The sequence below is a fragment of the Lagopus muta genome, chromosome 7 (genome assembly GCF_023343835.1).
Source record: "Lagopus muta isolate bLagMut1 chromosome 7, bLagMut1 primary, whole genome shotgun sequence".
NCBI classification, from domain to species: Eukaryota; Metazoa; Chordata; class Aves; order Galliformes; family Phasianidae; genus Lagopus; species Lagopus muta.
This window is the reverse complement of record NC_064439.1, coordinates 47,948,516-47,974,287: the sequence shown is the minus strand read 5'-3', so window position 1 is coordinate 47,974,287 and position 25,772 is coordinate 47,948,516. Positions and strand designations below refer to the sequence as shown.

At 42.8% G+C, this 25,772-nt stretch overlaps 1 protein-coding gene across 2 annotated transcripts in view; it reads left to right on the top strand.

Moving 5' to 3' along the window:
* Positions 1-25,772, top strand: part of ITGA9 (integrin subunit alpha 9) — a 213,621-nt gene that overhangs the window by 6,335 nt on the left and 181,514 nt on the right. For both annotated transcript variants that reach the window (XR_007378066.1, XM_048950756.1), the window contains exons 2-9: positions 1,488-1,615; positions 2,797-2,903; positions 8,246-8,369; positions 15,283-15,350; positions 17,576-17,705; positions 18,620-18,705; positions 21,066-21,134; positions 24,272-24,409. Coding sequence is in view for 1 of the 2 variants with exons in the window: in XM_048950756.1 (XP_048806713.1) it covers positions 1,488-1,615; positions 2,797-2,903; positions 8,246-8,369; positions 15,283-15,350; positions 17,576-17,705; positions 18,620-18,705; positions 21,066-21,134; positions 24,272-24,409 (850 nt within the window). In the remaining variant the exon portion in view is untranslated. The remainder of the gene's footprint in view (positions 1-1,487; positions 1,616-2,796; positions 2,904-8,245; positions 8,370-15,282; positions 15,351-17,575; positions 17,706-18,619; positions 18,706-21,065; positions 21,135-24,271; positions 24,410-25,772) is intronic.

The window sequence follows — 25,772 nt, the reverse complement described above, 5'->3', positions numbered from 1 at the left end:
AGCTTTTTTTTTTTAACAGAACCAATGAGTCTTTGTGATTCATGCTCCTTAAGCTCTGTCTGGGGTTCCAACCCAAGGTATCTTTTGTACTAATTGCCTATTCAGATTTACTTTTTTTGGGTTAGAAGAAAGCTTTGTTTAAACTGGAGGTCAGCACAGCTTACCTTATCTTATTTTTCTAGCAGTTCATAGAAACAGTTTCTTGCCGTTTGCAATTTGAACCTGTAACTCTTTAAGCTAGTAATATCCCCCCTTATTTGCTTTTGTTAGCCCTCACGAATGTCAGTAAGTGAACGACACACATTCATTGCCTGTGTAAATGAAATGACTGGCATCTGATTTTCTGCCTGCTGTCTGCGTGGTGGGGTTTCCATGTCAGGCTGTTATTTCTGGATCCTTTGCTCTGACTCCACAATGTGCTCAGGCCTTGTAGGCTTCAGCAACTCAAGCAGTTCAGCCATTAATTCTTCTCACTTGTGAAAATAGGACCTGTGGTATTTAGGACAGCCCCACTGAACTTGTCTAAATAATACCACTTAACTTGTGAGACTTGGGAAGAAACAGTCACTCAGTGTCAGGGTTGCTTTTCATTTTTTATTTCCATCTGCCATGGGATGGTTTTGTCATATCTGGAGAAGCATGTTAGAGAAGAATCACCTGGCAGCAGCTATTTCAGGTGGCCTGGGTTGACTGGGATACACGCATGCCCCAGGTCTCCCTGAAGAGGTGATGATGGGTGCTGGTTGGCTTTGGAACCTCACATTGGAGGCTGCTGAGGAGGATGACAGAGGGGTCATTTAAAAGAAGGAAAGCTGCTTTTTTAGGTCTGATACTGGGCTGCTGATCTGTGCTGTGTGTGGGCTGTGTACAGGGATTGACTTTGCAGCAGTAGTTCCCTTGGCTAAACCAAGAAAGGTGCCTCCACTGTAAGTAATGGCCGATAGCAAGGCAAGGCACTGTGGAAGAAATTTGCTCCTGTGTTTTGTGTTTGTTTTCAAGCTGTAATTACATAAAATCTTCTGCTAATAGGGTGCCTCAACTTTCTTAGCAATCATTAATCTTTAGCTGGCTGGAAACATTCAGGTTCAGGTCTTTTCCTCTCAGGGCTGTGTATTTTAGGTCTTTATTTTTTGTAATGCCAATAGAGATGTAGTTAAAACTGAGGAAAAATAAATGGGGCTGCTGTTATGTGTCTTAATACTTTCCTAAATGCTATCTGGGGTGAGAAAAGGAATTGCTTTACGAGTGTTACACTCCTAATGGAAATCTAGTTTATTAAAGTATTCATGGCTTTCATGCCTTCACTAGTGGAAAAATGCTTTTACTGTTGGTGTTGTTGTCAGTTTGTGAATCAATGTTATCATTTCACAAAGTTTCTGGAAAAACTGCTTCAGCTGAGGAATCCCTGGCAATGTGAACCTTGATGTTGTTATTTTTTATTTTTTTTCATGCAGTTAGTAACTTGTTACTTTGTGCTTGGTTTCCAGGGTCTTGGTTGGCGCTCCCAAGGCAGACTCTAGATACAGCACCTCTATTCAGTCCCCAGGAGCAGTATTTAAATGTCGAGTCCACACCAATCCTGACAGAAGATGCACAGAGCTGGATATGGGTCGAGGTGGGTAGCAGTGATACTTTGAGGGGAGGGATCACAAAGCACCCCATGTGGCTAACAGTCCTGCCAGCCTTAATGAGGTCCCAGCTTTCTCTATGCGAGTCCTACTTGTGCACTGCTTTATGTAGTCAGGATTGACTCTTCTCAGTCATACTGTCAGAATCAGCCTATTCCCAAAACTTTGATCTAAAACCTTCTGCTGGATTCTGATGGAGAAATTGAAGTCATTAAACATTCCAATTTTCTTGGTCATGTGATTAACATTATTTAATTCTCCACCTATAGTTAAAACTAAGTATCGTTTTGTAAATCTTTTCATGTTTGAGTTAAATAGGATTTGTTTTTATGAAGCTTGTGTAGATTACAGTAGTACTTTGGCTATGTTTGACTTGTCCATCTACAACAGTAAAAAGCATCTTTAGTGGATTCACAGATACTGCCAGTTGGGACTAAAAATGTTGTATAATCAAAGGATATCAAGATGTTATTATAACAATGTAATCAGGAGAGTTAGGCAAAGTGGACAATGATAACAAAAGAGAATAAAATGGAAGGCTTACTCTTCAGCTGGGCTCACCACAAAACACCAATAGAGGCAATCTCCAGAAGAGATCCTTCCCCTCTGGTAGCCAGCTCTTAAATGGGTCTAGAAGAGGTGGAGCCTGGCTCCATCCCTTCCTGCAGCACAGTGAATTGCCTTCACCTGTGCTCCTCTGGCTGGCTCATGGCTCACCTCAGGTGATCAATCAGAGGTTCAGGCCGTGACTCAGCAGTTCCCATACAAATGCAGACCTCATTAAAAAAAAAAAAAATTAAAAATAAATGCCCCAGATCTCATTTTCCAGGATATCTTTGCTTTGATTGCATTCTGGAAGCAATTGCACGTGTATTCCACTAACTTCACTTGGATGGCTTATTGAAGTAAAGCTGTGGGCATGCTGCAATAGCTGCTGGCCGTTTGGAATGGAGTCTGTCCTCTGCTATGGACAGTGTCTGGTAACATTGGGAGCATCACCCTGAGTAGAGCTTACAAGAAATAAGCTTACAAGAGCTTACAAGAAGTTGGGATGAAGGGAAAGGGAAAGTGCTGACAGGCAGATGTTTGATGGCAGTCATTTTTCCAAGAGATTTCTTTCTAGATGCTTATGTCTCCCTGCCTTGCTGCCGTTCTTTTCCTCCTGTAGGCAATTCTCGGGGCACGCTCTGTGGAAAGACGTGTAAAGAAGACAGAGACGATGAATGGATGGGCGTGAGCCTGGCTAGACAGCCTAAGGCTGGTGGAAGTGTGCTGGTAGGTCCGCTCTTCTCTTTGATCTCATTAAAATCGTCGCTGCTGTCTGACTTTAATGCTAAACACATCAGAATTAATGCGTTTGGTAGTGACTGATGGAGTCCAGCTTTAAGGGCGGCAAATTCTGTAGTCCCTTCCTTCCAGCAGAAGGAAAATGAGCTCCAGCCAAAAAGCTGTATTTGTAGACGAATGACTTCAAAGCGATCACACCTGACTTGTGTCACCTAAGGGCTTCCTCCCAAATCTGGGGGATTAAATCTTCAAACAGAATGAACAGAACTTTGTCTGTGAGGTATCTGCTGTTTTGCTCTTTTTGTAGGTTGTCTGTGTTTATGTATGCATTCATTTTCCACGAGCATATGCATTACGTATCAGAACTCACCGTGAAAAATGTAAGATGAGACTTTAGGGAAATATTTTGTCTTTATGTATATGTATTTTCCATTAATGAGGCGGAAGCACTGAAAGTGAAGATGAATTAGTTGTGTGTGGGTGGCCTTGTTGTCTTTGATATGGTTACCATGCAGAGGGTCAAGGAGAGCAGATGTGGTCCTTAGGATGTGGAACTTATTTCTGCAAAGCATTTCCTGTACTGGAAAGAAAATCTTAAGAAGAACTGGACAAACATCATTTTAAAATTTATGGGTATATTATGGTCAACATTTGCCTGTGCTTGCATCTGTTGTTGAGCTCCATCTGGGAACTTGTGAAGGAATATTAAATGAATAAGAAAAATTTTAGTGGAATGTTGTGCATAATGTATGGCTGGCAAATTTCAAGCTCATGTCACAGTACCCCTAATAACAATCTAATGCTAAATGCTACCTTTTTTTTTTCAGTTGGAAATTTGCAGCATCTTTCCAGTGAGGCAGGGAATCACACTGGTGTGTGGGCACCCATGAGTCTCAAACCTGCTAGCAACAGGAGCTCTGTACAGCACCTTCTCCACTGACCACCTACTCAGTCAAGTGGAGGAAGCTGCTTAATGTGAAGGCATTTTATTTAATATGTGGTGAGACACATTAGCACCACGAGTCTTTGCACAGTGACCTCCTGTAGGGGAACAGGTGGATTTTCTACCTTTCTGTGATAGTGCAGTGGTATTTTATCTGATTCTCTCTGTTGGTGCACAGCTTGCTAGTTTTTTAGAGGCTAGCTGGTTCATCACCTTAGTTGAATGTTTTAACTACGTTCAACTGTAGAAGAAAAGGGGAAAAGCAGAATGGGACAAATAAAATACATTATACAGCAGAGCACAAAATGAAGGCATTCCAACTAGAGGAGTGCGTAAGCAACGTGTATTTTCAAGGGATAACCCAATGTGTGTGCTTGGAAGAAGTCTGCTTGGTGACTGAGGAGTAATGTGTTCTGATCCAGGCAAACCAGCCTCATGCTATGATTCCGTGTTGGAAGTGTTCAAGGTCAGGTTGGATGTGGCTTTGAGCAACCTGATGAAAGGTGTTTCTACCCACAGCAGCGGGGTGTGGAGCTGGATGATCTTTAAAGGACCATTCCAGCACAAATCCTTGTGTGGTTCCAAGACACGTAATTCTTGCCATCTTCTAGTCACTGGCCAGAGCTAGACAAATTCTTCTGTCATATTCAGAAGCTAAGCAAAAGCAGCAGAGGAGAGGGAAGTATATGAAAAAAGCCAGGCAACTGCCAGAGCTAGGGCTGGCTGCTCACTCAAAACAGAACTTTTCAAAGTGAAAAGTTGAGGAACTATCAGGCTACTTAGCCCCAGTGTCTTCCCAGTAGTAGGAAGGCTGTGTTTTGAAAGGAGTCCTTACAGCTCTCTACAATTGTAGGAGGTTGTGGTGAGCTGGGGCTCGGTCTCTTCTTCCACATAACTAGCAATAGGGCTAGGAGGAATGGCTTCAGGTTGTGCTATGGGAGATTCAAGTTGGATATTAGGAAAAATTTCTCCAAAAGAGAGGTCGGGTGCTGGAATGGGCTGCCCAGGGAGGTGGTTGAGAAAGTACTTTCCCAAAAGATGTTGCAAGTGCAATATTTTTGTGGTCAGTACCCTGGATTCTTTTGTTAGTTTCATAAATGTGAGCATCTCTTTTTAAACCCATGTGAACTCTCCATGCTCTTATGTCCCATGTTAGAGCATTTAGTTCCACAGTGTAATTGTGGGTTGTAGTTGCTCCTTTTGCTTTGAGATTGCCTAGTGGCTTTGTCTTATCAGTTTCCCCAGATCAGATTCCCCTTCTTCAGATGGAAATAACAACTTCAGTGGAAAGAGGAAGGTTAGGAGTGTGCAAGAGGGTTGGCTAGTGTTAGGTAACGTGGATTATGTCAGCCCATCATGTGCCAGGATATTACTGAAAAAGAGTTTCAAACTGATAATGAAGACTTTAAAAGAGGAAGAACTAAGATTATGGATAAAAAATAAAGTTTGCAGTTTAGTGGCTTCCTGTCCTGGGTTATACTCAGTCAATATTTGCATTAATCAAAGTGCTACAATAATACAGCTGAGATTGCTGGCTCTTCCCAAACTGAAACGGCAAAATTCCTTCTTTTGCTTTTGTTGGGAGAGGAGCTGGGGACGGTGCATTATGATTTGGAGATAAGCCAACATGCTTTAATCTTGCTCTTTGGAAATACCTGCCACATCTGTTGTTACTCTGCTTTTTATCATGTGTTGCTGTTTTTCACTTTAAGCAGCTGACTTACTGGCACATTTAGTGATAAGCTTGCAAAGGAAGGGGTGAGGGAGGGGAACCCATCACTGTGCCAAAGCCTTCATAGTGAAGAGCAAACCAGAAGTGGTCTGACAGTGGTACACTTAAAAAGTCCCCTGTCTGGACTCTAACTTCAGGATTCAGAAGTCTTGGCCTCACATTCCTTTTTCTACAATGCAAAGCCTATGACTGGCATTCAGTCCTCAAGAAAGCAAAAAACATTTGCTGTTCTGAAGTGATCTGTCTGTTATATCACAGTGATGCAGTGTCTGCTAATATTAGAGACCTCTGCATGCTTGGTCCAGGAAGACTTTATTTTTCCTCAGGAATTTGCATCCTTTCCCCTGTGTTCCACATCAAATTTGAGTGATTCATCTCTGTTCCCAAAGCCTTTTCAGACATGTACTACTAAAGGAGGAAGGCTTTAACCGCCTTTGGTAGTGCATCACCTTAACTCAGCAGTGCTGAGACGTGCAAGGATCCTGCATTGTAATCCAAGCAAATAATTTGGTAAAGGCAAGAGAACCAGAAGCAAATGCAGACAAGTTTTGCCGTGGCAGGGAGACAAATGTGCTGGTTGCCTGATTGCAGAGAGGTGAATTTTTGGGAGGGAGGGGAGATACTGAACTCCACTTCATTGGGAAAATACCAAATTCTACAACTGTGGTCTGGGGGAGAGTGGGGAGAGCCATCAGCAGACTCAGGCTTACTGCTAGTTAATTGCTTTATGCTTGAGTATGTGCAGGACTGAGGGTATGGAGAAGTTTTCATCACTGAAAACAAAAACACGGAAAATATCACAAAAAAAAAAGAAGCTCACAAACAAAAATCAGGCAACTCCCCCCTTCACAAACAAACAAAAAAACCCACGCTGATTAGGGGATAGCACTCAATTACTGAGACACATCCACAGTCTCACCTTGATTTTTTGAGTGTACTTTTGATGTAGAGGCTGCTTTCCTTTATTTTTTTTTCTTTCTCCTTATATTATTCTCTTTCTTGGCCTCTGCGCTTCACTCCTGATTGCTCCTGAGCAAAGCCTGCTGCTTGTGATGAGATGCTGCTGCTCACCCTGTCTCTCTGTCATTTGTGCTCCATTGGGAGAGATTAGTAGGTAAATTTATGCAAGCCTCTGAGAGTTTTCAAAAGATAAAATGTCAGGGGATTTACAATATCATCATGCTTGATTTATCTTTCCATAATTAAAAAAATATATATGTATATATATTCTTTATCATTTTTCATTTGAGTTAGTGTCTAGAGTTGAGGTTGACTTAACGCCAGCTTTATTGCTATGTGTCTTTATGGTGCTGTCTTCAGAAGGAACGTGCCTGTGCGTATTTGTGCTCATGGTGCTGATCAGTCATAAGAGAAACTACTTCCTTGTTACTCAGGGAATGAGTGTTGCTTCTGGTGCTGTTGAATTTGGAATGAGCAGTGCATGGGGGATTAAAGTCATAAGCTGAGTCCCTGAAGCTGATCTGTGCTGAGCTGCTGACACGCATTTGTCTGTCAAGCCAAGTGCACTATAAGCATCCTTTGTATGATGGGTGGCAATCTATGGATTATTATTATTATTTTTTTAATTTGCCATAGAATCATAAAATTGTTTCAGATGAAAGGGACCCCTAAAGGCCTTCAACTCTCCTGCAGTGAATAGGAACACCTACAGCTAAACCAAAATCCTAGGAGCCCTTTCCAGCCTGACCTTGAATGGTTCCAGAGACAGGGCATCCACCACACCTGTGGTCAGCCTGTTCCAATGCCTCACTACTCTTATTGTAAAAAAAACTTCCTTATATCCAGTCTGAATCTCTGCTCTTTCATTTTGATACCATTTTCCCCTTGTCCTATCACAACAGACCCTGCTAAAGAGTCTGTCCCCTTATTTCCTGTAGCTCTGCTTTAGATATTGAAAGGCTGCTATCATATCTCCTCGGAGACTTTTCTTCTCCAAGCTAAACAGCTCCAGCTCTCAGCCTGTCCTTGTAGGGGAGATGTTCCCCTTAAATCATTTTTGTGGCCCTAATTTTTGCAAATATTGAGATGTTTCTATTGGCAACATGAACAGCTCTGAGGTGTTGAGGCAGGAAGGTGCTATAGAATGAGGACAAGGGAAGAAGGTGTCCCATCTGGGGATGATAGGGTAAAACATGGGGCTTGTGAAGGTGGCTGTTGCAGGCTTCTATGAGATAGCAAGGCTGGTGCAAAGTTTCCAGGAAAACTTGAAAGCATGTTAAGGAGGTGATTTGTAGCAGAGAGATTGCTTCTGTGCTCATGAGACCAAGCCTTAAGTGATACAAATTGATGCATCTACACTAATGTTCCCAGCTTAAACCAGCTGGGGACATGGCTCACCATGTGCATAAATTCAAAACCCTCGCTGTTTCACATCTCATTTCTTTTGATTCTGATTAATCCTTGTGCATGAGGCAACTTGTGGCGTGTCTGGCAGCAGTGCAGTGTTATTTTTTTGGAGCAAGCTAGCTTCTGGGAAGGTGTGAAGCAGTGTGTCTCTGTGAGGCATTTATCCTGAGCACTGTGCTCTAGTGAGGCCGGTTTAGCCTTTGTTGCTCTTACTCTGCATGCTCTGCCTTGGTCAGAGGGCTCTCTTGCAGCTCTTGGTCAGTAACACGTGTGGTGTGATTTGTTCAGGCCTGTGCACACCGCTGGAAAAACATCTACTACGAGACAGAATACATTCTGCCCCATGGCTTCTGCAACATCATTCCCCCCAACCTGCAGCCCAGTGGGAAGAAACTCCTGCCCTGCTATGAAGGTAAGGATGGAGGGGTGGGAGCGGGGCTTGCCTCCATCTCTGGTCTCTTGTTTTGTAGCTTCTGTGTTTTCCCTTTGTTTCCAAGACCATTTTAGCCCTCACTGCTGAGTTTGTGTTTATTTTATTTTCTATTTCTCACTGTAACACACAGTCTTGAGGCTTAGCTGGGGTTTTGCATGGAGGTGGGAGAGCAGCACAGCAGCAGAACAAATCCTGAGACTTGCTGTGCATGATTGCAGTTTGCTAAAGGAGCAGAACCGTATTTGGAGGCTATGGTTCTCTTTCCTGCGTATGAATTATCAGTAGATACAGGTCACTCATGCTTAGTTGTAGCACAGATTAATTTGGGAATACTAATTGAGAATCAATTTGCTTATGGAAATACTTTCAGTTTTTTGTTTCGATTTATCAGAGGACTAGAGAGGGGGGAAAGCTTGCTTAGTACTTGATTCATTCACTTCTGTGGCAGCTCAATATAACTGGTGCTGCACTTTGGGTTCTGTAAAGTGTTTGGGTGTTCCAGAGGTCTGGATTTAGGGGGGCACGGCAAAAAAAGGCTCCAGCACCCAGAGCGATGGGCCTGTGTCCCTGTTGTCTTCACTGTAAACCCCAAGTGTCAGCATCATAATTTTCCAGTTTTCTGATACATTTGAAATTTTGGTATCATGTTTCCTTTCCTTAAGACTTCAGAAGACAGCATCACCTCAGCCAAAAGCAGTTAACTAAACCAGGGGCGTAGGAATGCTGTTAGAAGGAAGATAAGAGATCTCCCAAGGTTTCTCAGCTCCCAAAGCGGCAGTGGGGAAAAGGCTATCTTGGTTTTTCCTTCCTGTCCTGGGCATCATTCTTTAGGATGCCCTTAGGAGCCTGTGTAAGCATAGGATCTGGAGGTCAAGGAACAGCATGGTTTGTTATGGGCAAAACCTCTGATTTTATTTGTTTGTTTTCATTGCAAACCAATGAGATTTTTGTCTTGAATGAATATGTCTGCTTGGCAGCAGCAGCACGCAGATGTATATAACAAGTTTACCAGCCCTGAAATTATTCATTATTTGAGATGTGAGAGGTTTTGAGTCTCTTGAACCAGCCACTCCAGCTGGTCTGTGGCAGAGTACACGTGAACTGTGTAAGCCTTCCTGTTGTGAGTGCTGTCCCATTGTATTTGTTCTTTCTTCTTCGTTCCTGTCAGCAAAACTGATCTTGTGCTTCACAGCGAGGTAATGTGGTTCAGATAGTCCAGTGCGAGCTGTGGTGATCAACACGCGTGCGTGGAGACGCTGCCAGGGTTTCCTCCGAGCCTTTGTCATCACTCTGATGTTTGCTTTAAAAGCTGCTTGTCTGAAGCCGTTGCAGGGAGGTGGTTTCTGGAGGAGACAAACTGCTTGTGTTTTTCTGTGCGTCATGTCTTGGGAGTAAAGCGGCTGCTAATCTGACAGGATATTTGCCAGGAATTGCTAGAAAATAGAAGTGTGTGGGCCTAGTGTATGCAAAGCAGCCAGTGGAAAATTGGCAGGGCTGGTGCAGTACAATGTTGGCTTAGCTTCAGTTCATGCTAGAATGAAAATCGGAGTTTTGGGACTGATTTATCCCTCTTCCCCCCCATCTGCCATTGTCAGACATGAAATTGCGAAGTGTTACAAGGGATGGCTGAGCTTGTTTGCTCCTGGAACTTTTAGGTTTCAGCAAAACAAGCCTGATCCCCAGTGTGGATGATAGCCATGTTACAGCACACAGATGGGTTCGTTGTTTGAGATCAGCCACGATCCACTCGTCTTGCAGCAATCCTTCACTTTCTGAAGGAGAAAGAACTCTGACACGCTATGGATTAAGAGAAACAGTCTGAGGGGGAGAAGCTGGGGGTTTCATAGGAGCAGTAAATGCAGTGCATAATGCTTCCAATGGGCCCCTAAAGCTGAAGCCTGTAATTGGTGCATCTAGGGTGATAAACCTGGTGAGAGGATAACGTGGCTGTCTGATCCACAACTAGAGCTGGCTCTTGCCAACTGGCAAAGCGTGCAGGCCAGCTGAGTGCACATCAGTTGCCATACATTTGTGCGTGCACACCTCAAGAAGGATTATTAGCTTGTGTAACAGAAGTCTTGTGCCTGAAGGGGAGAGGAATCTGACTGCTGGACAGGCATCCTTAATGCATGCAGTATGTTTTCCTTCCATGTAAAACAGGCTGTATAACTAAAGACAAAGAGGAAATGGAAGTTTCCTGACTGGGTGGTAATGGTGCAACAATGTGATGGTCTCAATCCATCTTATTCTTGTCCAGTTTCCCTGAAATGGCTGACAGAAATCTGGAAGCTATTGATTGCTAATGAGAACAGCAGCGAGCCTAATAGTTAAATGGAGTCTTTCTGAGTAGGAGCTAATCTGGTTTATATGAGCTGGATGTCCTTTGAGGTATAGCTGGGGTCTGGAGCCATGGTCTTCCAAGCAGAGCTTTCACTTGTTTACTTTTTTCTGTAGCTGTATCTTCGTTGTCCTGATGCATTCAGTTTACAGTGAAGAAGTGTGGCTGCTTCCAGGGTGAGAGGTAGTCCAGCTGTATGGAGAGAGCTGGGGTGGTTTCCTAGTCCTGTGGTGATGGATGCAGGGAAAGCTGGTAGGCATGTGGTTAGTAAATAAGGGGAACAGCACATCCTTACATGCCTGCCCTCCAAAGGGATGAGCAGGTTTGCCAAACCACACTTGGTTTTCTGGGAGGCATCAAAATATCCCTGTGGTGTGGTGCAAACCCAATACCACAATGCTAGGTCAAAAAAAATTACTACTTTTTCTTCCCACTGTGGTGAAACACAGAAAGATGGGGAAAAAGAGGCTCTCAGTGCAAATGACAGTGTATTTCAATTGCCCATTGTAATGCTATCTGAGAAGATGGTAGATGAAAGATGTTATTGCACAGTGAAGCTCGTGCTGTGTTACGATACTGAGGTTTGCTTATAGACTTGGATTTGCTCAGAGAAGAGGCATTTGTCTTCGTAGTCATCACACATCACAGCTCATCCTTCTTGTGGATTATTTTGTCCAAATACTTAGTCAGCCTTACTGCTTTCATAAACTAAAATCATTCTGGCTATAATACACTACCCTCCCTTTTTTTTTTTCTTTCTTTTTTTTCTTCCCTTTTTTAAGCAGTTATTCAAAATCACAGAGTCAACCACATCTCTCAGGCTCAGCCTCATCTTACTGTTTTGCTATCAACCATTGCCATAGCAGTTAGTGTAGTGGCTTGTGGTCTGCATGATCAGGGGTGTAGAATGGTCTGTGGGCAGATGTGAGAACAATAAAGTAGCATAAAAACAAAGGATTTGTTCATGGCAGCAGTTATTGCTTGCAGCTATGTGGAAACTACCGAGTTCACTGCATGCAATATTTAAACCTCATGCAAATGCTGCTATTCAGGTGTGCAAAAGCTGTGTGCTGATGAATATTTGCACAGTTTCCTGCTGGCTGATGGCTTGAATGAATGGGTGATGATGTGAGTGACAAGTATCACAGCTGTGACACCACTGGGGTGAAGGAGAGGTAGAAGCAGTCTTGTTTTTTATGCTCTTTGGGCTCATCTGCTGACTGGGAGGGGCAGGCTGGCTCTGTGAGGGCACTGAAGTCTGAGGGGCTGATATATGACCAGTCAGCACATAAGGAGCTGCTCTGGACTGCATGAGTGAGAAGGAGACCTGCTTGTGGGGATATCCATATGCTGTTGACAGTGAGGTAGGGTGAAGAGAGGAGTGGGTTTTCTGCTGGAAGGATTTTGCCAGAGTCCAAGAGCATGGTGTCTGCCCAGACTGGGCTACTATCCCCCATATGAAGGACTGCCTTTGTCGGCATCCTCTTGAAACATGATTTTAGTTTGCACTCCACTTCAGTGGAGTTTCAGATGCTCAAATAGCCTTGGCATCTGATGTGTTTGGGGCCCTGTGCTACAGATATCCCTTGCAAACTGTCATTAAGTTCTACAAGACCAAGTGCTGGGTCCTGCTCTTTGGCCATGGTTATGTCCAGATTCATCATTTACTTGTAATGCTGCAGTCCCTCTCTGCTATCTGCTATTACAACCACAGTATAACTAGTTATTTAAGTGAAATGTGTGGCCATTAGTTTGAGCAGCCAGTACTGCCAGTACCATAAATGACTTAAAAACAGAACACTACAGATAACCATGACAAAAACCATGAAGAAAGCCACGTTGACTATTAAGTATGAGCTTCTGTGGACAACCATTTAAACCATCAAATGTTTCCCATTTGTAATGCATTATTGCAGCCAGTCACCATTCAGTTCATTTGAAAGTGAACTGTTTTTTCCTTGCCTGACAATGAAAACAATGATGTGTGTTTCTATTCATTTTTTCTAATATGTATGTTGCTGATGAAAATCAGCTGTGTTGTGTTCTGTGATGTAGGAGTGTTGGTTTTCAAGTTACTCCTAGACCTGAATTTGGTTTCTTTTGTAAAGTAGGAAAAAAGATGCTATTATAAAACAATGCTAATATGCTCAATAAACTTTTGACGTCATAGGAATAGTAGTTTAATTTTTGTTTTATTTTATGAGAAGGAAAACTGTTTATCTCCAGAAATGAAGTGATCTCACGTGTTTGTTACACACAACTGGATAAAACTCTGGGCTCATCCTTGAATAGCTGTGTTGTATGGCTGAAGCTGTTACTGTTTCTTCTGTTGTCTCCTGTAGTTTTACATCCTCTTGGTTTGTATTTGCAGCTGAATTCAAGGGACACCTTGTGTGAGCTGGGCCACTTACCACAAGCATTTGCAGAGAAAGCCTTCTGTTGGCTTGAGTTCCATGGAGCTATGGTTTGGAGGATGTTCAGGGCTTGCATCCGGCTAGATTCCAGCCTCTGAGGGAGTTACAGTTGTGTTTGAGGCTTTTGTTTGTGCTGTGGAGGCTGTGATGTAAGGCACAACCTGGGCACTGTGTCATCAAAGCTTGGTCAAATAGCTGAGGAAGGATGGATTGGGAAGAAGTGTTGCAAAGCCTGTTTGTAAAAGGAGAAATATGAAAAAATTGAAAAAATCCCAAGAAAGAAGTTCTATTTCTTTCATCCTATTTTGAGCCATTCCGTGCAATTATTTGCTAGATACAATCTATGGCAATTTCCCCCCTTTGCTTTAAAGCAAATTTAATTGATTAACTGGTTGAAGGAGATGCATGAAGAAGCTGTGAGCCAAGCGTGATGCTGTTTTTGTAGAGAAATGCACCATTTCCAGCCCATCGCTCAGTCAGTGGGGCTCAGCTGCAGAGGCTGCTTGAGGCCTAGAGCTCTGCACTGGGTTCACCTCTTGCTAAGGTTCGCAGTCAGGGGGGTGCCTTTGGACTGCCACGACTAGGGGAGAATTCAGGAGGAGGCAGGATCTGTTTTGTACCTCAGTATGTCAGGTAGAAGAAGAATACCGTGGTTGGAAGCAGAAGTGCCTGATTTGGGCAAATGCAGGGCTTGCTTGCTGCAGCGCATCCCAGATGAGGCTGGAAACTCAGCCATAGGGGAAGCGTGAGCTTCAGGATGCTCAGGGAGTATTTCTCAGCAAATGCAAAAGGGAGAAACCACATACCCTCATCAGTCTTAATTACAAGCATTCGTGTCTACCAACAAGTATTTTTTTCCAGTTGGAGTGTGCCTGACTTAGCAAGAAACTATACGTGAGCAGCCAGCAGTCTGAGCCGTGGTGCTGCCTGAACAGCCAAGGGTGAACTCATTTCTTGGTGCTCTGCAGGCACGCTGCTGCACATTGCTGTTGTGAAAGGTGTGTGTTTGGGGACACGGCTGCTCTGGCAGTCCCTGTATCTGCCTGGGGCAGCTGTGCTGGGCATTGGGGCCTGCCAGCAGAGCGAGCCTCTGCTCTGCTTGCACTGTCCTGCTGTGCTTCCCAAGCGCCTGTGCAACTTCTGCAGATCCCTGAGGATCTGAGCTTCCTCAGGACCGCAGGAAGAGAATTCTGTTAATTTTTCTTGGTTTGTTTTTATAAAAATTAAATACAGGTATTGATTAAATACAGTAAGTAGCAACTTCCTTTCTCTCTCTTTTTCATCCAATGTATAGTTTTGTATCTAGTAATGTATGTATGTATTGCAAAACATGTAATACAGTTTAATATATACTTTTTATTTATTATCTTCCTAAGATCTTAAGGCTATAATGTTTATATATATCTGTATATAAGAAGATATAATTACAGGTTATGTGTGTTGTTATGTAGAATAAAGAAGTGGTGAGAAGGCAGCAGTTAATTCATTTTTGAGCCTCAGTATGATAAAATGCAGCTTGTGAGGAATTTACTTTGCTCCAAAGACACCATTTGCTCACAGATTCCCTGCTTTTTTTTTTTTTGCTTTTTTTTTTATGATTTAGGAATGAGTTAATAATGCTTAACAACATTGTAAGGGAAAAAAAAAATTCCAGGCTACAGAGGGACTGCTTAGAGCCTGAATTACTCTTTCTCCTGGAGGTTTTTTTTTTTTATCCTTTGGAACATACTGTAACATGCATTGCATGTTGGAAGTGGCAGTACACTGAAGCTGTGCACTCATGGTAAATATTTCAATGCAGTACTCAGGAAAAAAAAACCTGCAAGGTGGAACATGATTTCTTCCCCTCCAAGCCTTGAGCTTAGTGTATTTTTTTTTTTTTTTTTTTTTTTTTTTTAAGAGAAGTGTGGGTTTTTCTTGATGTTTTTGTTGCTGTCTCCTTTACTCCAGTGTCCCGAAGCATCTCTCCCCCAGTGATACTTGTGTGGTACCCCATCCCACCCTTTGAAGCCTCCAGGCTGCATGTAGGGTGGTACAGAAACTCAGCTGGGATCTGCCCGCTGTGCAGAGGTGGGGTAGCATCCTTGTTGCCTGCATGACCACAGACTGACAACAGTTCTTCTTTCCTTCTTTTGCCCAGAGTATAAGAAGAAGTACGGGGAGGAGCATGGCTCATGCCAGGCGGGGATTGCAGGCTTCTTCACTGAGGTGAGCAGAAGTACTGAGAGGTGGGAATTAGGTTTGTGAGTGGGCTCTCCTGGCACGTGTGTCCAGGGAAGGGAGCCTTCAAATGCAGCCATCATACAAGCCTAATTGCAGTAACACAGCAAACACTCTCCTGCCTCTATGCTGTCTGTCTATCTGCTTGTCCATCCAGGGCTTCGTAATGTAAGTAAATTCATCTTGACAGGTCTGTGAACAAACATGAATGAATAAACTCTGAAAGTTAACCTCAGGGAATGCTTTTGCACGTCCATTTCAAAACCTACACCAAAATATTTCTCTGTCTAATACTAACTGTTTTCTTTCATTGGTGACCTGAAACAATTTTCCCTGAAAGGGTTTGTTTGAACATGCATGCATGTGGCTGTATGTGCATCTGTGGGTAACAGAGCACTGGAGCAGGCTGCCCAGAGAGATTGTGGGGTCTCTTTCTCTGGAGACATTGAAAACCTGCCTGGATGCATTCCTGTGTGACTAATCTTGATGCTCCTGCTCTGGCAGGGGGATTGGACAAGATCTTTCAAGGTTCCTTCCAATTCTCTGACATTCTGTGATCTGTATGAATGCATAAATGTACACACGCACATATACACGTAAGGTAGGAAACATTTTTTTTTCCAGTTATGCTTCAGTTCTTCATTTCAAAAAGGTGGTTTAAAAAAAAAAATAAAAAAAACAGCATCCAGAGGTGGATGCTTGTATCTTTGTCAACCATATTTTAGCTAAGGCAAAGATTCCCTTATGTGAAATGTTTTTGTTTTTTAAACCTTGAAACAACGAATGCACACCTGTTTTAGTGCACATCAGAGTCTTGTTGCTGTCATGTGCAGTATACACTCACTCCTAACTATACATGTGCTGGGCTGCAGAGTTTGCTGTCCAAGCTGATACAGCCAGACTAATGATGTCCTCAGTGCTCTGGCAGGAGCTGATGTCCAAGTAAACCAGAATGGCAGGTGCTGGTGCTGCAGTGGCTCTGCCTGATAACTTGATGCTCAACAGCAGCAGCTGTTTCCTGGCTTCTCTGTTCTCTCTAGCTTGCTGCTGTTCCCGAGCTTTAAACCCTTCTTTACTCCCTAGTTCAAAAGATAGCTTTGAACTTTCATTGCCTGGGGCCTTGTGGTGGCTCCAGTGCTTCCAGACTGGGCAGGAAATGCAGATAAATCACTTTTTGGGTCAAAGAAGCAAGCTGCTACCATATTTTCAGTGCTGCTGATGTGTGTTGTTCCCGATGGTCAGTGATCCCTTGACCTCAAGAACACGCTGCTCCCAAGGAAAAAAGCTGTGGCTGAGCATATCTCACACTTTGGCTGAGTATGTGGTCCTGTCCCTTAGGTTTATTAGGAAATTCTCTTGTTTAACATCCCTGAAACAGCAGCCACTCAGTCCAGAATCTGGGGCATGGAATTGATTTGCCACAAGTCCACCCGTGGTTTGTATTGAAGGGAACAGTCAAGCACAGCAGCTGTCTTCAGTCTTTTCTGAGGCTGGAGAACTTCCTTAAGCTTAGTGCTCTTCAGGCTTCACTAAATCTTCTGTTGTGGTATTTAAAGCCACATCTGCTGCTCTCCAGGGGTGGAGATTTGCTGTGAGGTTTCTGGATGCTTTGCTACATGAACACACCCTGCATCTTCATCTCCTCCCTTCATTTGTTTTCTGGATAAAATTATTTGGTAGTCAATAATGTCTGGTTTTTTAGGCTGAAGATATAATTCACAAAACAACAAGTAGTTGTCCTGCAACAGGATCCCCCTTTGACTGTAGCGTGCTAAATGAATAAATAAACAAATCTCATGTCTTAATTTTGTCATATGCTGATGGTTCATGCTACTGCTTTGTCCTAGCAAAGGTGGGGGGGGGGAGGGAGGAAAAAAGTCTACCATTTTGCCAGCAGCGAGTGAGATGGTGATATCAAATTTGATAGTTTGTAATTGCCTTTCATTGAAGTTGCAATGCAACTGAGCAAAAGCAAGCTAAAGAAAAGGAGCCTTAATGTTTTCAGAACATGTGCAGTGGCCTCCATGTTTGAAAAGAAAGATATTCGTGCTTGCAGAATGCAGGTTCTTATAGATAGGCTTATAATTGGTGTTTTATGTTAATATCTTGTATCCTTCCCCATTACTGCACAAAGCAGAAATTCTTGTCCAGTTTTGATTATTGCCTGTATTTTCCCTCATTCTTTTCCCATCTTGCTGTTTTTCCTGCTGCAGGAGCTGGTAATCATGGGGGCACCAGGATCTTATTACTGGACAGGAACAGTCAAAGTACTGAATCTCACTGACAACACGTACTACAAGTTGAACGACGATGCTGTGATCGCCAGGCGTTACACATACCTTGGTAAGCAGCTCTGTGCTTGCTGTGAGAGTGGATTAGCTGAGCAACACAGTTCAGACCCTGTTAAAAAAAGTACCACTTGGAAGATGCTGCTTAGAGATAATGAAATGAGGAGTGTATGTACACATACATAGGTTTTGTCACTGATAGATATGAATTATCATGTTTACAATGCAGACAAGAGCCTCATACTTTACAGAAGATCAAGTCAAATGCAAGACAGCCTTAGAAGGAAAGTACTTCACTCTTCTTTGGCTATTATATATCATTTTAATGTAACAGATTAGATAAAATCTTTGTTCTCCTGTCAGATACGCTCTTTGATCTATCCTCCCTTTTTTACTTACATAAACATAAATCTTTTATGGCCATTAACTTTTCTGACCTTTTTGTCTACTGTCCTCTGCTCTCCTCTCAACCAAAAAAGCATGTATGCAATTTTCCTGACTTTTTCTGGGCAGTCATTTTAACTAAAGGAGGAGACTTCTGTCTGGCTGATGAGGGACTGTAATGCTTCCATGCAGTGATGTGCTCCCCTTGCTCTGTTTCCTCTGTCTACATGCTCCTGTTTTTTTCCTTGTGAGACTCACGGTTTTCAAACTGTTCTCTGTAACTGCTTTGCATGCACTTCTGCATGTTTTTTGCTGACAGTACCTACATCTTTTTTTTCCTTGACTTTTGTCACTGTACCAGAGGCTGTGCTGCCATTTCCCGTTGCCTTTTGCTCTGGAACTGAATATTGGTGTATTCTGCACAAAATGGTTTTGTAATGCTGTGAGGTACAGTTCAAGTGTAGCAATGAAACCTGATGAGGACACCCTAGATTGCTCAGTTGTTTCTCAGTCTTTTTCCTTTTGCTCTTTTCTTTTTTCTTTCTGTTTTTGTTATTTATCTTCATCCTCTCCTCTCCCACTCAGGATATGCGGTGACAGCAGGCCATTTCTCTCAGCCAACTACCACGGATGTTGTGGGAGGAGCTCCCCAGGATGGAGGCATCGGAAAGGTGTGGCTTTTTGTCCCAGTAATAATGTGGTTGGATGTAACTGGGCAAACAGAGTGGTATTGGCACAGTTCCCACATGTCAGAGAAGCCAGGAGATTTTTGTCTGCAGGGTAGTTTTGGAACACTGTTCAAGGAAGAGGTGAGGTAGTTTGATGAAGTCAGCAAACTTTCTCCACCTGTGCCCTCTGGTGCTTAACGTCCCTCCTCCCTCCCTTTCTCTCCCACTCAATCCTTGCTTTCTTCATACATTTGATAGTGCTTTGCATTCTGATGGGTTCCATATTTTCTTCAGGATAGCACCTATGATAGCATGAAATGCCATTTACTAGCTTTTTTGATGTCTCCTTAGTAGGTTAGCATATTGGTTTCTGCCAGCTGTGTTCAGAAGTCTTGGTGACGGGCTCTTGCAAAAAAACAAAAAATAAAAAGGTTTTCCTGTAGGTATACATATGTACAATCTCAAGGATGTAAGCATGTGAGTGGTCAGGAGGTGTTGTGCCTGCAATTCCTGTGCAGGACACGTGGCTGCTGTAGGGAGCAGGGTGAGGCTGTGCTGGGACCCCGCTGACACTTCTGAACCAAAGATGGAGGAGAAAGAGTAGGGAAAGGGAGGGAAGGATGCAAAGAATCAGCTTTCCCCACTCTTTAAAGTCCTTTGGGGGCTTACTGCCACCATGTGTTTCAGCAGAGATGTCCTGTCTTTCCATCTTCTTCCCTCTTCTGTTCCATAGGGGCATCAGCAGTAGCTGAGTTGTAACAATACAGAGTGGGTGGCGTCCATTAGCAGGAACACTATCCCTTGGCTTAGATTGTTTTTGGTAGTAACAGTGTCCTGAGAGTAGCAGATAAACAGGGAAAATGAAATAAAAGTAGAGGATGAATTTGGTATGTACATCTGATCTGGTATGCCTAGGACATAGGGGATATAGTAGCAGTTAGGTTACTGTTGAGGAGACGTTCACAGGAAAGCCACAGATTCCTTATCCTGGGTGTTCTGTTGCAATGGCTCCAGTGCATTTCCCTTCCAGTCTCAGTGGAGAAACATTTAAATTCTGTACAAGGAAGAGGCTAAAAACCCAGCTGCTAACATGAGTTCCATGAGGAAGCAGCTGGCTCTGCAGGTTAATGACTGTTGCTCTGGTTGCAGGGGCTTCTGTTACTATCCTTTGCATGGGATATGGGTAGCAGGGACAAACGATGAGGGCGGCAGTAAGAGGTGTTGAATACAGAACATTATGCTGAGCAGTCCTGTTGTGCTTTCCACACTCTTTAATGAGCTAATCCTTGCCACTTTCCTGAGAGAAAGTGATTATCATTGTCACACCCTTTCCATTGAGGAGGAAGCCAAGACACTTAGTGGGATGGAGTCATTTCCCAAATGGTACTGGGAGTGTCATTAAAACTGGGTTTGGAGATGTGACACCTGGCACCACATACTTGCTGCTAAACTTGCTGCTGCAAAAACTGGGGAGTTCTTTATATCTAAAGCAACTATCTGCAGTAAATGCATGTTGTGTTCTCAGTCGAGAATGGCTTTGAACTCTCGTGTCTCACCACCTACTAATAACTCACCACATATTCAAATATGTCAAGTGCTTGGCTGTGCTGCGTGGCCTTGGACGTAAGAAATCCTCTGTCCCAAAGACATCCTAAGGACTGTTGGGAAATGGCCTGTCCACTGCTGGAGGAGTCTCATATGCTGACTAAGCCAGCCTTTCTGCTAAAGGGAATCCCTTTCTGCACGCCATGTGCTCTTCAAGATTGGACTTGTATTAATACTTTTATCCCTAAGAGTTTGTGGTTAAGCAGTTTCTTCTACAGAAATGAGCAACAGGTGGAATGTGTTTGAGAAGTTTGGTGATTTACAGATTTTCAGGCAAAGCATTGCAAATGCACTGAGTGGTCCTACTGGGATTTTGCAATGATGCACATGCAGGCACTTGTGCTGGGGAAGGGAAGGATTGGCAGGAGAAGGGGAACAGCCTCATGCCTTTTCAGCACTTTGCCCTGCTCGTTCCCTAGTAGTCTACAAATGTAACTTGTTTGTGACATGGAGTGCTCCTTTATGGGGTGCTTTTAAATACTCATGTGTGCACATACGCGTGTACTCACAAAAAAGCAAGTGACAAGATACTGTACAAGCATCTCTGATGAAAGGAGGCCTGTGATTCCTTAGGAAAGTGGAGAAGTCAATACTTTGCCTTTTAAAAGAAGAATGAGTAATAAATAGTCTTGAAATCGGATCTTGATGGTAGCCATGGTTATGGTCATGATGCACATGCACTGAACAAGCATCAGTGGTGTACTGTTATGTACTTGTATTTTAGCATTGGTTAACCTTTTTCTTCTTTTGCTTTTCAGGTTTATATTTTCAGAACAGACAGACGATCAGGCTCTTTAGTAAAAATATTTCAGGCTTCAGGAAAAAAGGTGAGCTTTTATATTTGTATGCTATCATGTGAGGGTGGAGGAAGGGGAAATAATGGCAGGATCATCTCAGAGCATCACTTTCTATTCACGGCTCCATGAGTTTTCAAGCAAATGCTGTTTCTCCTGAGCCTTCCCGAACACGTAAGTCTGTACAGACCAAGTGTATTCCCTTTTTTCTGTAGTGGTGGTGACTGCAATGTCTGTTCAGTGGCCATGGGACTGAAATTGAGTGTCTTGCTGAATATTTTACTTGTTTCTTTAGCCTTGCACAAATGTAGCGGCAGCTTCGGCTTTTGCTTTCTCAGGCGTGGCACAGCCCAGAGGGAGAGATTTCCTCTGACTGGGTGTTACCAGTGGCTCTGGGTAGCCTGGAACTTGGGATTATTGCACAAAGCCACACACTGTTTTTCTCTGCCCCAGCGAGACATGGCAGTGACATGAGAATTATGCTATTGTGTGGAGGAGCTGTTTCATTACTTCAAAGAGCCATTGATTTTTCCTGTATCTGCCATTAATCTGTCTTGAGTATTGCTATTAGTATTAGTGCTCTCTGCTCTTCCTTAAAAATGTAGTGAATGCTAGTGGGATCCAGCTCCCCTGTGCAATGTTGTGTTTGAGTAAGAAACAGCCTGCACTCTTTGCTGGAGATGTGTCACATGGAGAATGAAGCAGACAGTACATCCAGCTGTAGGTAAAAACAGAATAAGTTGGTTTATTTGGGAATAATATACTGAGGACAAGATACCCTTGACATGGAGTTGTCTGTATTCTCCTGGGATGAGAGGAAATACAGAAGAAAAGGTTGCTGGTGGTGCCTTGCTCTGGAAAGACCTTCCAAAAAGATCTCAAGCATTTGACTGTATCAAGTTAGAAGTACTGCCATGTTTCATTTCTTTTTTTTTCCCCACTGAAACACTTTTGCAGTCTTCAAAGGCATGCCTGGAATAGGTAAAAACTGCAGTGATGTGTGGGTGGATGCTGAAGCCTGTGTTTGAGAGTCTCCAAAGTTTGTCTTTCTCTACACTGCAGCAGAATTGCCAGCATCATGAAAGGAAAAGCTCTCCCAGTTCATGGAGGGCAACTCCTGTGCTTGATTGCTTCCTGTTCATTTTTATCCCTTTTAACTTTTAAATGTCCCTAGGGATTTGCTCCTGGAGATCTGTTCTTCAGCCAAATAAACAGAGCTATCAGGAAGTTTCTAGATCTCAGCCAAAACTTTCTTTTTTGAGTTTAATGGTGTTATTCTTAACTTATCAAGTATTTACATCCTTCAAGTACTTCTAGGCTGTCGTCGCCTTATTTCCTGGTAATAAGTTTGCTACAAATTCTGTGAAATCAAAATGAAAATTGTATTTTCAGAGCAGCCCACCTTAAATCTCTGTTTAGTGACTGAGATATAACCAGCCGTGCTCAGCACTGAGCACTGAACAACGGTTGGAAAAAAAACTCTCACCAAGTGCTGTGTCCTTCGCAGTGGTGTGAAAGTTCATTGCTCTGCCATTCCTGTTGGACAGACTTCAACAGCGGGCAGTTTCTTCTTTCCCTTTTTTTTTTTCTTTTTTTCCTGTGGGAGGCTGAACAGGGAAATCAGATGCAGAGAGGAAGAAAGAAAAGGCAGTGTCTTGTTACAGATGTTAAGTGTACAAACGTCAGGTTCTCACAGCGCTGTGAACTCACCCACATTGCAGACGTACCACACTGCAGTTAAGTAAATAACAGCCTTCCCCTGAAAACTGTCTAAACACACAGTGAAATGCTTTGCATAAGTTTCACTCCTTACCCATGAGAAATTTGTTTAAAAACCTTAGTGGATTAAAAAAAAAAATAAATAAAAATCCACAAGGGAACTTAAACTAGAAAATAGCTGGAATCAAATTAGGTTTGAGGTCTGACCTTAAACCCACTCAAACACAGAAATCTGACTTACAGACTGAAACTCTATCCTTAACTCACCCCATTATATACGTGTAGCAGCTTTTAAATCTCACAGACTGTAAGGAGTAGAGTTGCTGCTGCGCATCTCCTGTTGTGCCCGGTAGCTCTGCCTTATGCCTCAGAAACCATCAGCTGTGAAGGCTGTGGGGTCAGGAATCTGCAATGATGAACATGAGAATATAGAAGAGCTGCATTCTTTTTAATCTCAGTAATTATTTTTGTAACCTCAGTTTTCCCTGGTATGTTAACAGCTCTCAAGTTCAAATATGAAGTGATACCTTTTCAATTTTCCTTCAGAAGTTGCTTTTAATTTAGTGAGTGTTATTTAGCTGATCTCAAAGAGTATGCCTTGTGGTACCTTAGCAGAAGTGGATGAAATAAGAGCAGAATATCATTCTTGCTTTTGGTTTCCATTTTGTGTGCTTTTAAATTCACAGTGTTGGTTCTGGTTGGAAGATTGTCAACGTCTCATATTCACCTGTGTTGAAAATGATGTAATGAAAGTGATTAATTTCTTAAACTTAAGCAAATTAGTTTTATCAAGCAAGAATAATTAGAGATAGAAAGTGACTTGTTTTCTCTGTATCAACTGGCAACTTTCTGATGACAATTTATTGACCATGTCAACTCACCTGTCTGCATGAGAGAGAAGGCTATAAGTGATAACCCACAGCCAGCACTGCTAATTGAAGGGGACTGATTTAAGCAGAGCAGGGGGAAGTATTCCAGAAATGAGTGGTAATTTCAGATGCCTCTTCTCATTGGCTTTTCCCCTTATTTTCCTTTTCTTTTTTTTAGTTTTTTTTTCAGAGGATTTGTTGTGTGGAAAGTTCAGCTCTTTAGGAAGTGTAGTACTAGGTGTGAGTGATCACTAGTAAGGTCTTTGTTTAGGAAACTTATTTCACCCTATTGCTGGTTTTAAGCATTTGACCAGCGAAAGCTAGGCTAGGAAGGCCTGGGTGTCTCATAGAGGATACAAGATGATGCACTGTTACAGTAAAGTGTTAAATTCTTGCCAGTTATTCCCTGAGTATCCCCTCGGGTTTCTCTGTAGGAGTATTTGTGAGTGATAAAGCAGCAGGTCATCATTTGAAATGAAAACAAAAGATTAAAAAAGAAGCAAACAAAAAACACGCCTAAATGATTTCCTCCTGTGTGTGGGCAGATACTGAATGCTTTGTTGTGACTCGGCTTGGTTACAGATGGGCTCTTACTTTGGCTCCTCCTTATGTGCAGTTGATCTGAATTCTGACGGGTTGTCAGACCTGCTGGTCGGAGCACCTATGTTTTCTGAGATCAGAGATGAGGGTCAAGTCACAGTCTATATCAACAGAGGAAACGTGAGTATGTCCAGGAACTACTTGGTAAGGGATTTTATGGGTGTGGGTCTGGGCAGGGTAAAGCTGATGTCCCCTCCAGCTCCGCACGCTGAAACTCTGTAACATGCAGTCATGGAAAACTCATCTGGTATCATGGTTTCCCAGAGACCAGCCCACATTCATCACAGAGTTGTGAATCTTTCAAGGAGGTCTGGGAAAGTTTCTGGTTTTATGTTGAAACTTTGCGGCACTTGTGGCTGTGCACGATTTCAGTGCCAAAACCAAGTGAAGTCAGCTGCTTTGACTGAGTTTTACTTTGTCTTTTGGGTGGTCGCTGGGACCTACAAATGGGAACAGAAACGGCTGGGGATTTAGGATTCCTTATGCGAGGAGAGCAGAGACTGAATTCACGTTATCTTCACACCGTGGCCTGTGGTGGGAAGGTCCTATCAGCTGATACTGTTGGATTTCTTGTGTGCCAACAGCAGTTTTGGAAATGTCTGAACTTTCTTCTGTCACTAAAACAACATCGTTATTATGTTCTATTTATAGGAAAACAATGAATGCTTGCTTATTGCACAAGTAACATTCAGGTCCAAAACCTGCTGTCTCAGAGGGGAACTTGTTACATACTAAAACTAAATTGATTTGCTTCAACAGAATTTTAACAACTCTGAAGTTTGTGTGAGACACAGCAGTCAGTGCAAGCCTTATAGGAAACATTTGAGAGACTTGCGAGTTGTCTTTGGTGTAGTTTTATTTTGTGTTAGTGCTTCTCCTTTAAATGAGCTTTACTTTTTCAGTTTGATCCCCAGATTGCCCAATATATATATTGGAGTGTGGCTGCTAGATCATCCAGCAGACAAAGTCCCCAATGCTGAGCCAATTTATACCTAATACTTCTTGCTAACAGTGAGAGCATACATGGATTCAGTTTATAAAAGATAAAAGTTAAATAAGAAAACACCTTCAACAAGAACTACTTGAAAGAGTAGTGGCTTCCAGGACTGTGGACTTTCTTTTGGGATGTGGCCATTAAAGCTTGCAGTTTCATTCTGCAGGCACCAGTGCTTAAGAGTTCATTGCAGTGAATCAGAGAACACTGCGCTGTACTACAAGCATGCATAGTGATGCTGGGTATAGCATACTTACATTTTTCCCTTTCTTAGGAGGACTGCAGAGAAATGAGTTGCACATATGGGCCCGAGTATCTCTTCTCTTGTGTTTCAATTTCATTATGTGGGATTTTCTTAAAGTCAGCAACTCCCTGCAGCCAAGAAAAAGATTTTATTACATATTCCAGAGGGCAGTTTACCCTCATTCACAAAGGAAGCAAAAACAAAACAAAACAAAAGCCAACAACCCTTGAGGTGGATACAGAGCT